The sequence below is a fragment of the Amblyraja radiata genome, chromosome 4 (assembly GCF_010909765.2).
Source record: "Amblyraja radiata isolate CabotCenter1 chromosome 4, sAmbRad1.1.pri, whole genome shotgun sequence".
Taxonomy (NCBI): domain Eukaryota; kingdom Metazoa; phylum Chordata; class Chondrichthyes; order Rajiformes; family Rajidae; genus Amblyraja; species Amblyraja radiata.
The window spans coordinates 28,116,352-28,128,756 of NC_045959.1; the positions used below are offsets into that span (position 1 = coordinate 28,116,352).

At 46.1% G+C, this 12,405-nt stretch overlaps 1 protein-coding gene across 1 annotated transcript in view; it reads left to right on the forward strand.

The window, feature by feature from the left end:
- pkhd1l1 (PKHD1 like 1) overlaps positions 1–12,405 on the forward strand; it is a 178,669-nt gene that overhangs the window by 152,634 nt on the left and 13,630 nt on the right. Inside the window, exons 73-76 of the mRNA XM_033020374.1 lie at positions 150–518; positions 4,931–5,112; positions 7,711–7,857; positions 8,577–8,730. Of these exons, the coding sequence (XP_032876265.1) occupies positions 150–518; positions 4,931–5,112; positions 7,711–7,857; positions 8,577–8,730 (852 nt within the window). The remainder of the gene's footprint in view (positions 1–149; positions 519–4,930; positions 5,113–7,710; positions 7,858–8,576; positions 8,731–12,405) is intronic.

Consider the following 12,405-nt stretch of genomic DNA (forward strand, 5'->3'; position numbering starts at 1 on the left):
CAGGGATATGGAGACCAGAACTGTGCGTGGTGCTTCCAGGATGGTTTACCCCAAGGATATGGAGACCGTAAGTGTGCGAAAATGTAATCTAACGAGGCTTGCACACGTTGAACGAGTTTAACATGAAGGTCTTGATTGTGTCTTCGCAGGAGAATTCCTTCCGAGGTTGAATTCCCCTGTCTCTGGTGCAAACTATTTTGACAGAAAATACCAGATGCTGAATGTGTTGTTGAGAGGCTCGATTCCCGTAGAGGTCCACACAGCCCCAACGCTGTTTATATCCTTTAATTTGCCCGCAATGACAGTGGATGAATTTTACGGCCCTGACTTGGCAAACAACCTTGCCCTGTTCCTAGGTGTGCCAGCGAATAAAATCCGCATCACGAAGATCATCCGAGAAACGGGGCGTCGTAAAAGGCGGGCCACAGGGATCACCGTGGAAGTGGAGATTGGAGAACCTCCATCGGAGCTATTGGCATCAACCAGCAGTAACTCCACTAACACAAGCAGCCCTGCAGGTAACGGAGGTCACTTTCGCACCTCACTGAGGTAGCACTTGGTACTGGGCTGGAGAATGCCGCCTTTGCAATGGAATTAGTTAACATCCTGAGCTTGGATCCCACCAGCAGAAGCTGGGAAACTGGAGTTAATAATTGTGATAATTTCACAAAACAGGTGCACCGAGGATATCACCCATTATCTCCAAACGTAACGGCGTTATTCGAGGAAGAGGAGGCAGGGAGAAGGGGACTTCAGGCTGTTTCTGGGCTGGAGAGCATAATTGATGAAGGATACTTAGAAAATTATAAAACAACAGATCAGAAGCTATAAAGATTTATACAAGGAAAATCACGTTTGACAAATGTATTGAAGTTCACTGAGCCTGTTTCTGGTAGCAGAACCAGCAAATGGGGTGCATTTGGATTTCCAGAATGCCTTTAATAAAATCCCACACAGAAGGTTGATGAAGAGGATTAGAGAGCATGGATGGACACAAAATGCTGGAAAAACTCAGCAGGTCAGGCAGCATCTCTGGAGAAAAAGAATAGGTGACGTTTCGGGTCAGAACCCTTCTTCAGACAGGAATTGGGTTAAAATACCAGTGTGGATTGCAAGCTGGTTACAGTTAGAAAACAAAGTGGGAATAAATAGGTCCGTGTCCAGTTGGGAGGCCGTGACTAGTGAGTTCTGCAAGGATTAGCGTTCGATCCCCAGTTCTTCATAAACTGTCGACAATGTGGCTGAAGGGATCGTATGTTACGTTCCCTAGTCTGGAGTGAATGATGAGGTTGCAAAGAGGCTTCAGAGGGTATGGACAAACAGAGCAAGACCATAGCAGGTGGAGCACCAAGTGTGAAAGTGAAGTCAAAACACAAATGCTGAGTATTGTTTTAAAGGTGCGACACTGGGAAATGTCCTTGTACAGCAGACACCGAAAGCTGACATGCAGGTTCTTGTATGTTGGGCTTTATTGCGAGTGGATTTGAGTGAGAATAAAGATCTCTTACTGTGATTAGACAGGGGCCTGGCTAGACAACACCTGGTGTGTTGTATATACTTTTTGTCTCCTTAAGGTATGATATACTTGCCATAATTATGAGTTCATTAAAGATTCACCAGACTGGTTCCTGGGACTCGAGTCTGCAGATGCTGGAATCTGGAGCAACTGATGATCAGCTGCAGAACTCAGTGGGTCAGGCAGCATCTCTGGATGGAAAGGAACGGTCGATATTGTGGTCACAACCTTTATTAATGTCGACCATTTCATTTACCCCACACGTGCCTGCTGAATTCCACCTGAAGATTGTTTTTGCCCCTGCAATGATAGATTTGTCACACAAGCAGATGTTGTAGGAGAGACCTATATAGAGGAATATGAGGTGATCCCCACACCAATGACTAGCCCACTTTAGTTTCCTGTCACTTCACCATGAGCCCAGATCATCCAATTCATGGACACAGCATTGTGTCTGATGACATGATAGTGTCATGTCAGTAGCATCCTAGCCATCTTTGTATTAAAACCTCAGCAGCCACGCCTTGTGACGGAGACTTCAGATTCCCACTGCCCCATATGGGAAAGATCTTCCTTGCATTACCCTGATCGGCGGCTTTGATTTTAGGTCCTGCCTCTTTGTTCACAGTCCCATCTGAGGAAAGTTTCCTGAAGCTCTCCGGTTGAATCTTTTTTCACAAATGTGTCAGATTACTCGTCTATTCATTCATTGAAATTCCCTCTCCCCAAAGCCCCACTAAAAGAGGGAAAGGTGAGACCCATATTCCCATAGTGCCCGGCACCATGCAGGGCCTATAGCGCAATGGCTAGTTTGCTCAACTTGCCAGTGATGAAGTGCTTCACTTGACACTCATCCGTTTGCGTAGAGCAGCTCAGATTTATTTACTTAGGCCCATTGAGGACATTTAGCCCATCCACTCCATGCCGACTCACAAAACAATCCTGTTCCTGCACTAATTTAGTCACAACCTATTCTCCCCATTCACTGTACATACACACACGTACGGAAACACGCACTCTAGGGGAAATCATTGCTGCCAACTAACCTGTACATCTCAAATCAAATAAAATCTGCATTATGGTCGATGCAGACATGATGGGCAAAAGGGCCTGTTCTTATTCTATGTTCAATCATATCACCTATAGTCTATGTTCACCCCACACGGTCACACAAAGAACATTGCAAACTCCACACAGACAGCATCAGTGGTCTGGATTGAACCCAGGTCTCTGGAGCTGAGGCAGCGACTGTTGCACCACTGTGCCACCAAAAAAATATATCGAAGCCGACAAATCTTTGCTATCATAGAAACATAGAAACATAGAAAATAGGTGCAGGAGTAGGCCATTCGGCCCTTCGAGCCTGCACCGCCATTCAATATGATCATGGCTGATCATCCAACTCAGTATCCCGTACCTGCCTTCTCTCCATACCCTCTGATCCCCTTAGCCACAAGGGCCACATCTAACTCCCTCTTAAATATAGCCAATGAACTGGCCTCGACTACCCTCTGTGGCAGAGAGTTCCAGAGATTCACCACACTCTGTGTGAAAAAAGTTCTTCTCATCTCGGTTTTAAAGGATTTCCCCCTTATCCTTAAGCTGTGACCCCTTGTCCTGGACTTCCCCAACATCGGGAGCAATCTTCCTGCATCTAGCCTGTCCAACCCCTTAAGAATTTTGTAAGTTTCTATAAGATCCCCTCTCAATCTCCTAAATTCTAGAGAGTATAAACCAAGTCTATCCAGTCTTTCTTCATAAGACAGTCCTGACATCCCAGGAATCAGTCTGGTGAACCTTCTCTGCACTCCCTCTATGGCAATAATGTCCTTCCTCAGATTTGGAGACCAAAACTGTACGCAATACTGCAGGTGTGGTCTCACCAAGACCCTGTACAACTGCAGTAGAACCTCCCTGCTCCTATACTCAAATCCTTTTGCTATGAAAGCTAACATACCATTCGCTTTCTTCACTGCCTGCTGCACCTGCATGCCCACTTTCAATGACTGGTGTACCATGACACCCAGGTCTCGCTGCATCTCCCCTTTTCCTAGTCGGCCACCATTTAGATAATAATCACACAGGTGTAATCACATTACACCTATCTCAAATAAGGACCGTACATTTGATACTGCTTTATTACACGGTCAAATGGCAGTACTTGAATTCTGAAAGGCTGCACTTTTAACTGTGTGGGTGAAGTTAACGGATTGGTGTGTAAATTCAGGTTGTGGATGCCAAAAGCGAATGTAAACAAGTGATTTGGAGCTTCACAAATCAAAGCAAGCTACAGAATTCAGCTATGCCATGAATTGATTGGCTGGGCTTGGGGCTGGCATATCCCTGACTTTGCCCAAAATGTCAGGGCAAGCAGAGATCGTGCATCTTCTTCAAACATTCTACCTGTTGGATATTGCCTTAGCTGTTTGCCCACCTTTTCTCCACTTATCGAGGTTAGTTCCTGGGATGGCGGGACTGTCATATGTGGATAGAATGGAGCGGCTGGGCTTGTATAGTCTGGAATTTAGAAGGATGAGAGGGGATCTTATTGAAACATATAAGATTATTAAGGGATTGGACAGGCTAGAGGCAGGAAACATGTTCCCGATGTTGGGGGAGTCCAGAACCAGAGGCCACAGTTTAAGAATAAGGAGTAGGCCATTTAGAACGGAGATGAGGAAAAACATTTTCACCCAGAGAGTTGTGAATCTGTGGAAATCTCTGGCTCAAAGGCAGTGGAGTCCAATTCTCTGGATGCTTTCAAGAGAGAGTTAGATAGAGCTCTTAAAGACAGCGGAGTCGGGATATGGTGAGAAGGGAGGAACGGGGTACTGAATGTGGATGATCAGCCATGATCACAATGAATGGCAGTGCTGGCTTGAAGGGCTGAATGGCCTACTCCTGCACCTATTGTCTATTCCCATGTGAACCTTGCGTAAACCTTTGTTGAATTAGTTGCCAATACCACACTGATGCTGGAATCATTTCCAGAATCCACCACCAATTTTTTAAATTCGTTTTCAAGTAATGGACATGAGTGATAATGTCAGCATTTATTATCCCTAATTCCCTTGAGAAGTTTTGGGAAGGGGTGAGGATGTGCACGTACTTGGACTGCAGCAGTCCCCCTTGTGGAGGTGCTCCCAGTGTTGGGATGTAGACCTGTGATAGCGAACGGCAATGTGTGTGGGAGCCTGCAGGTGACAGTGTTTGCAGGGGCTACCACTTGAACTGAATTTGCTATGAGGGTATATTAGGAAAACTTAATTGCAGTGCCTTGTCCTGCCCCACCCTCTCCCTTACTATGTAATCATTTGTCACATCTGCATAGGCTGTGCCTGATCATGTGTTACCTGTGCTTATTGCCCATTTCACACAGTAGATGGGTGAAATATTCAGACTTGGTTCTCTGAACTGACCATTTGATCACTTCACATTATGCAGGCACTTTGATGTTCTCTGATCTGAAGAAAATTGCCAGCAGTCTCAGTGAGGCCATGTTGACTGGAAACCTGAGTGCTTCGCTGGGCGTTGAAATCTCTGACCTGGGTATCTCCAGCCCAGTGCCATCTCCAGATGATCCAGAATGGAACCAGGTAACACCTTCCTGTAATTCCGCTCTATGCAAATAAAGCGCTCAGCTGGCAATATAAATGTTTCTTGTTAATTCCATGGACCCCACTTGTTTGTACGTTCCATCTATTCAGCCACTCTTTCTATCTCCTCCCTCATTTGATAAGGCTTCTATCACCCTGTATCTTTCAGAGACTGATAGATGTTCAGGTGATCTTAAACATGAAGCGGCTCCAGAAGCTCCATTTACCCATCTGCCTTTTAAACCACCAACAGTATGATGACCATTTCTTGCAGGAAATTGGCTTGGATTCTCAGTGCCATTCACCAGTTTCCGTGGCGATGTCTGATGGAGGACTTACTCCATACACGTCAGATGGACAAACCCATGTCACAGAGAATGCACCACCATCAGTGTTGAGGTTTTCTTGGGGATCTTTAATGCCTCTGCCTCGCCTGATTTGCTTCAGCAAACCTTGTCCACCTCTTGTAGACTGTTCTTGCAGACTTCCACCAGTCCGAAGAAGGGTCTCGACCCGAAACGTCACCCATTCCTTCTCTCCAGAGATGCTGCCTGTCCCGCTGAGTTACTCCAGCATTTTGTATCCATCTTGTAGCCTTCATGTCTGAATCATGCTTGGCTGGCTTTCCCTCTTCTGTCTCTGTAAAGTTCATGCAAAGATGTGCGATAGGCGTCCTGATTCATATCATCTCATTCTCCCATCTTCCCTGTACTCGCACACCAGGCATGAGTCCTGGTAGGACGGCACGTGATAAAAATTCTCGCCCTGGTTTTCAGATCCCCCTACAACCTCACCCTTCTCTGCCTCTAATGTGCCTGTTTCCTCCTCCCACTGGTCACAGAAAGCACAAAACAGGTCCTTGTTTTTGCCAACCGAGTTAGCATACCAGGCTTGTCCCATTTGCCTTTATTTGGCCCACAATCCTCTAAACATTTCCTACCCATATATCTGTCCCAGAGTTTACAAGTCATAATGGTATCTGTTTCTCTTGTTTCCTCTGGCAGCTCATTCCAGATACAATTACCCACTGAATGTGAAAATTGTTCTCGTGACCCATCTTAAATTTTTCCCCTCTCACCTTAAGCCCCAATGCCCTTTAGTTTTAGAATCTGTTATCCTGGGAAAAAGACAAGAGTGTTCACTGTATCCATGCCTTGTTGATCTTGTTGAGTTCAATAAGGTCACCTCTTAGACTACAGTATTTCCCCCCGACCTCTTATCTGTTTCCTTTCTACTCTAGGATACTCTTCCCCACCTCATCAAACTAGTTTAAACCTTCTCCATACTTCCCCACTGATACATCCGCAAGTTTCCATTGTTCCACTATTGATGGGAATGCATTCAACTTCCTGATATCTGGGGTTCCCGCTCCAAACTTCCACATCTTTCTTTCCTCCTCCAAGCTGCTGTTTAAGACCAGCCTTGTGATTGAGCTTTTTGTAATGGTCTGAATATCTCTATGTTGATCAGTGACAGATTTTGTTCAATAATGCCCCTGTCCCACTTAGGAAACCTGAACGGAAAACTCTGGAGACTTTGTGCCCCACCCAAGGTTTCCGTACGGTTCCCGGAGGTTTTTGTCAGTCTCCCTACCTGCTTCCACTACCTGCAACCTCCAGCAACCACCTGCAACCTCCAGGAACCGCACGGAAACCTTGGATGGGGCGCAAAGTCTCCCGAGGTTTCCTTTCAGGTTTTCTAAGTGGGACAGGGGCATAACACTTGCAGAGTCTTCGCTTTTTTTGGGTCTGTTAAAAGTGCGATATAAACCAGGCATATCTTCCCCACATCCCTTCAATTCTGAAGTAACGCTTGCTTCTGTGAGTCAGGTCCGTTCTTTTGTCCCCACTGGCCTTCTCACAGCATTTCCCATATACTCCTGGCCCGGGACATGTAACGCATCTTTGATTCCCACATTCAGGGATCCAGTCTGTCTCTTCAGGCAAAGCAGCGATTAGCTTGCAATTTCTCCTGTCTGACTGGTTGCTTTTGGTGCTCACAATGTGCCCTTCACAATATTGGAGAAACCAAATGCAGATTGAGTGATCCTTTATCGTCAGACCTGTGCTCAGTCCTGAGTTCATCCGTCTTGCTTGTTAAGTCTCTAGCATTGAAATATATAGTTTAAACCTCCAGTTTTGCTCACTTTCAATAGACAATAGGTGCAGGAGTAGGCCATTCGGCCCTTCGAGCCTGCACCGCCATTCAATATGATCATAGCTGATTATCCACAATCAGTACCCAGTTCCTGCCTTCTCCCCATATCCACTGACTCCGCTATCTTTAAGAGCCCTATCTAGCTCTCTCTTGAAAATATCCAGAGAACCGGCCTCCACTGCCCTCTGAGGCAGAGAATTCCACAGGCTCACAACTCTCTGTGAGAAAAAGTGTCTCCTCATCTCCGTCCTTTCGCTACAGTATTTGTCCCCAATGACTCATCTGCGTCCTTTCAACTCTGGGACCCTCTTCCTGATCTACCTGTTGCCTGACACTTTAATTCTCCATCCCTACCCTATTCTGACCATGATGGACCTTTGCACTGTTGTTCTCCATAAACCCAAGTTGTTGTTGTTGTTGTTGTTGTTGCTGTTGTTGTAGGTGGCCTCAGAACCGGTGCAACGGGAATCAGTGAGTAGGGCCCATGTAGCAACTGTGGCAGCTCTTGTGGTGGTGACTGAGCCGATTGCTGGAGAGCCCGGACAGCTGCTCAAGCAGCAACCCTGCATCATGGCGGTGGACACTGACGTAAGTCGGCAGGAGGATGAAGCCTCAAAAGCAAACAATTTGCCAACTTTACCTGTTTTTATTTGTTATTTCTGGGGGGTGGTAAAACAACATTTATGGCTTGAAGAAATCTGGATAGGACCTGCATCCTGGTGGAATAGTACACAGGAGGAGGCCATTTGGTCCGTTAATTCTGTGCTAGCTCTTTGATGCATTGATCCACTCAGTCCCATTTTCCCATGTACCTGTAATGGATCCGATAATGCACCCATTCTCCCGATAACTGTGTAATGCCTGTTTAGGGCGACACAGTGGCACAGCGATAGAGTTACTGCCTTACAACGCCAGAGACCCGGGTTTGATCCTTGCTATCGGTGCTGTTTGTATGGTGTTTGCACATTCTCCCTGTGCCCGCATGGGTGTTCTCCGGGTGCTTAGGTTTCCTCCCACACTCCAAAGACGTGCAGGTTTGTAGATTCATTGGCTTTGGTAAAATTGTAAATTGTCCCTAGTGTGTAGGATAGTGTCAGTATATTGGGTGATCATCGGTCAGTGTGGACTCGGTGGGCCGAAGGGCCTGTTTCCGCACTGTATCTGTAAAGTCTAAAGACAGTCATATGTCTTGTGGCTGTGAGTTACAAGCATGGTGCTGTGGTGTGTGTGTGGCTAATTTTCATTTTACTTTGGGCACAGGGCATTCCTCTGCTCCAGTTTCCTAATTGCTGTGTTTTGTGATCCAGGACAACTGTGTGTCAGTGGGAGTTACCCTTTGGGAACTGGATGTGGTACTGGTGAATTTCCAAGACGAGGTTGTCACCGGACTCAACGGAACGACGAGGATCTTGTTCACGGGTTGTTGGGCTAATTTTACCGACCTCTCCATTAGCACCAATGGTGAGTGGTCGATGGCACGGCGTGCTCCCTCATCGCCACTCCAGGGGGCTGGAAAGCGATCAGGTCCCCACTGATGGAGACTGTATTTCTGACCACATAGCTATGTGTGCTCGCGTCTCCAGAGTGGGACCCAACCCGCAGAGTCACAGCTTTGAGCATCATCACTGTTCTCCATCCCCTCACCTGGGAATTGCTGGCACTGTGAAACTGTCCCCATTGACTGAGTAACTGTGTAATCCTGAGAGCGGGCATGATGCCAAAGGAAGGTGTTGTTACTGGGTTACTGGGTGTGGAACTAGACACACGGAGGCTGTCACTTCTCCACCGCTACAGTGACCAGAGATGTGATGCACCAGGAAATACTTGGGTCCTTTTGATTTGTTTCCTCAAATAACGGAAGGATAGATAGAATTCATCTTTGGCTCACCTCACCCATGCTGACTTCTTTGCCCATGCACACTAATCCCATTTGCACGCATTAGGTCCGTAAGTTTTAATGCGTTGCCTATCTAAGTGTAGTGATTGTATCTTGATTCCACCTCCTCCTCTGGTTGTGGGTTCCTAATATCAACCATTTGATGAGTGACAAAAATACACTCTTGGATCCCCTTTAAAATTCCTTTCTCTCACCACAGATGTGTACCCTCTTATTTTTGATATCCCTTTCATGGGAAAAATATTCTGACTATTATGAGGCACTCTATGCCTCAAAATTTGTATACACCTCTATCAGATCATTCCTCAGCCTACTTTGCTGCTGGGAAAACAAGCCCAGCCTATTCACTTTCTCCTTATATCTATCATCCTCCAGACTATAGTGAGGTGACCAGTCCACAAAATGCTCCAAGTACGGTCTCACCAGACTTTTCTTAAGTTGTAACATAACGTCCCAACTTTATGTTCCTTGCCCCAAACGCGTAGGTTATTTGGCCTCTGTAAATTGCCTCTGTAAACAGTGTGTAGGGGGTGGATGTAAGTGGCAAAACAGAACTAGTGTGAACGGGTAGATAAAAATGCTGGAGACACTCAGCGGGTGAGGCAGCATCTATGGAGCGAGGGAACAGGTGACGTTTCAGGTCGAGACCCTTCTTCAGACTGTGAACGGGTGATGGATGGTCTGCGTGGACTCGGTAGGCCGAAGAGCCTTTTCCATGCTGTATCTCGAAGACTAATACCAAGAGTCCCTGACTTTCCAAAGGTACATAAAGAGAATTGTACATAGATTGTCCAATAATTTCCCTACCACTGACCGAAGGCTCACCAGCCTGCATGAACATCACTTATCCTGCTGCTCTTCTTAAATAAAGGAACAACATTAGCTATCCTCCAGTCTTCTGGTACCTCACCCATGATTAACAAAAATGCAAAATACTTCCACTTGCAAGGAGTTTGAGGCTTGTGCTCTGGAGATTGGGTCACTGGGCAAGTAACTGATAGTTTTATCATTTGTATAACTGGAGTGGATTCTTTGATAAACATCAGGGAGACAATGTCTCTGAATCTGCTTACCCTGAGTCACTCTGGAGACTGGAACTGCAATGAGACAAAGAACACTGAAGATCGAGATCTTCCAGCACATAGCATTGAACCATTAGTCATCTCTGTGGAATGTCTACCATCTCTTCCAGAGAGAGTGCCGTGATGGGCAGCTCAGCTCTCATGTTTTGTTCACACACCTTGGGTCCTGTGTTGTAATGTCACAAAATATTTCTTTATCTCTCACTTCTTCAACTGCATTCCTCACAAGTTTTCAAATTTACAAGGGGCAGAGGTCACAGCCATAGGTGTATTTCTGCATGTAAAGTGACACAGCTTTTCAAAAAACATTTCTGCTAAGACTCCTCCGTGTATCTCCAATTGCCTGCCTGCAGCATTCCAGACCAGGCTGAGATTGACAACTTGTCATGTAAAACATTGCCTGACTGAGGAGGGGTTGTCTGGAAGTGAGTGAATCACAAAGTGTGGATGTTTGTAATCAGGAGTCAGCACAACTCCTGTGCAATGGGAATATGACATTAGGCAGAGGTTGGACAGAGTTGACTGGTCAAACTAAGTGCCTCTTTGCCATTGGGACAGTTGCCATGGTACTTATCCATGCTGGGGCTCAATTGCTCCATGGCAGAACCTGTCACAGCACCGCTCCCTTTCAAACCAGTGCAGAAGACTGTACAAAACTGGAGCAACACTGTTGGAAATGGAACTCAAAGTGCTGAGTTTTCCTGTAGCCAATTTCTACCAAAGCCTAGCTCAATGGAAACTCCATGTTCTGATATCCTTGGAGACACAAGATGGTCAATGCTGCCTGACCCACTTGAGTTCCTCCAACAGTTTGATCTTGTATCCGTTTATTTGGTTGCAAGTGATGATTAGAACCTTTCCTTTACAAGAGTTAAGAGTGTTTTAGGGCTAACGGAATCGAAGGATATGGGGAGAAAGCAGGAATAGTGTACTGATTTTGGATGATAAACCATGAGTGCTGGGACCCCAGCTATTTACAATATATATTAATGATTTGGACGAGGGAATTGAATGCAACATCTCCAAGTTTGCGGATGACACGAAGCTGGGGGGCAGTGTTAGTTGTGAGGAGGATGCTAGGAGGCTGCAAGGTGACTTGGATAGGTTGGGTGAGTGGGCAAATGCATGGCAGGCAGCATAATGTGGATAAATGTGAGGTTATCCACTTTGGTGGCAAAAACAGGAAAGTAGATCTGAATGGTGGCCGATTAGTAAAAGGGGAGATGCAACGAGACCTGGATGTCATGGTACACCAATCATTGAAAGCAGGCATGCAGGTGCAGCAGGCAGTGAAGAAAGCAAATGGTATGTTAGCATTCATAGCAAAAGGATTTGAGTATGAGCAGGGAGGTTCTACTGCAGTTGTACAGGGTCTTGGTGAGACCACACCTGGAGTATTGCGTACAGTTTTGGTCTCCTAATCTGAGGAAATACATTCTTGCCATAGAGGGAGTACAGAGAAGGTTCACCAGACTGATTCCTGGGATGGCAGGACTTTCATATGAAGAAAGACTGGATAGACTTGGCTTGTACACGCTAGAATCTAGAAGATTGAGGGGGGATCTTATAGAAACTTACAAAATTCTTAAGGGGTTGGACAGGCTAGATGCAGGAAGATTATTCCCGATGTTGGGGAAGTCCAGAACTAGGGGTCACAGTTTATGGATAAGAGGGAAGTCTTTTAGGACCGAGATGAGAAAATCATTTTTTACACAGAGAGTGGTGAATCTGTGGAATTCTCTGCCACAGAAGGTAGTTGAGGCCAGTTCATTGGCTATATTTAAGAGGGAGTTAGATGTGGCCCTTGTGGCTAAAGGGATCGGGGGTATGGAGAGAAGGCAGGGATGGGATACTGAGTTGGATGATCAGCCATGATCATATTGAATGGCGGTGCAGGCTCGAAGGGCCGAATGGCCTACTCCTGAACCTATTTTCTATGTTTCTATGATCATATTGCATGGTGGTGCTGGCTTGAAGGGCCGAATGGCCTACTCCTGCACCTATTTTCTATGTTTCTTGTTGAGTTTGTGGTGTGTTAATCTCTCTCCCACACTCTGTGTGATGCCTTGGGGTTCTGCTGAAGCCCCTGCTTTGTGTGTTCAGCTTGACAGTGGATATCACTTCCTTGGGTTTATGGAGCATCAGAAAGAACAAGGA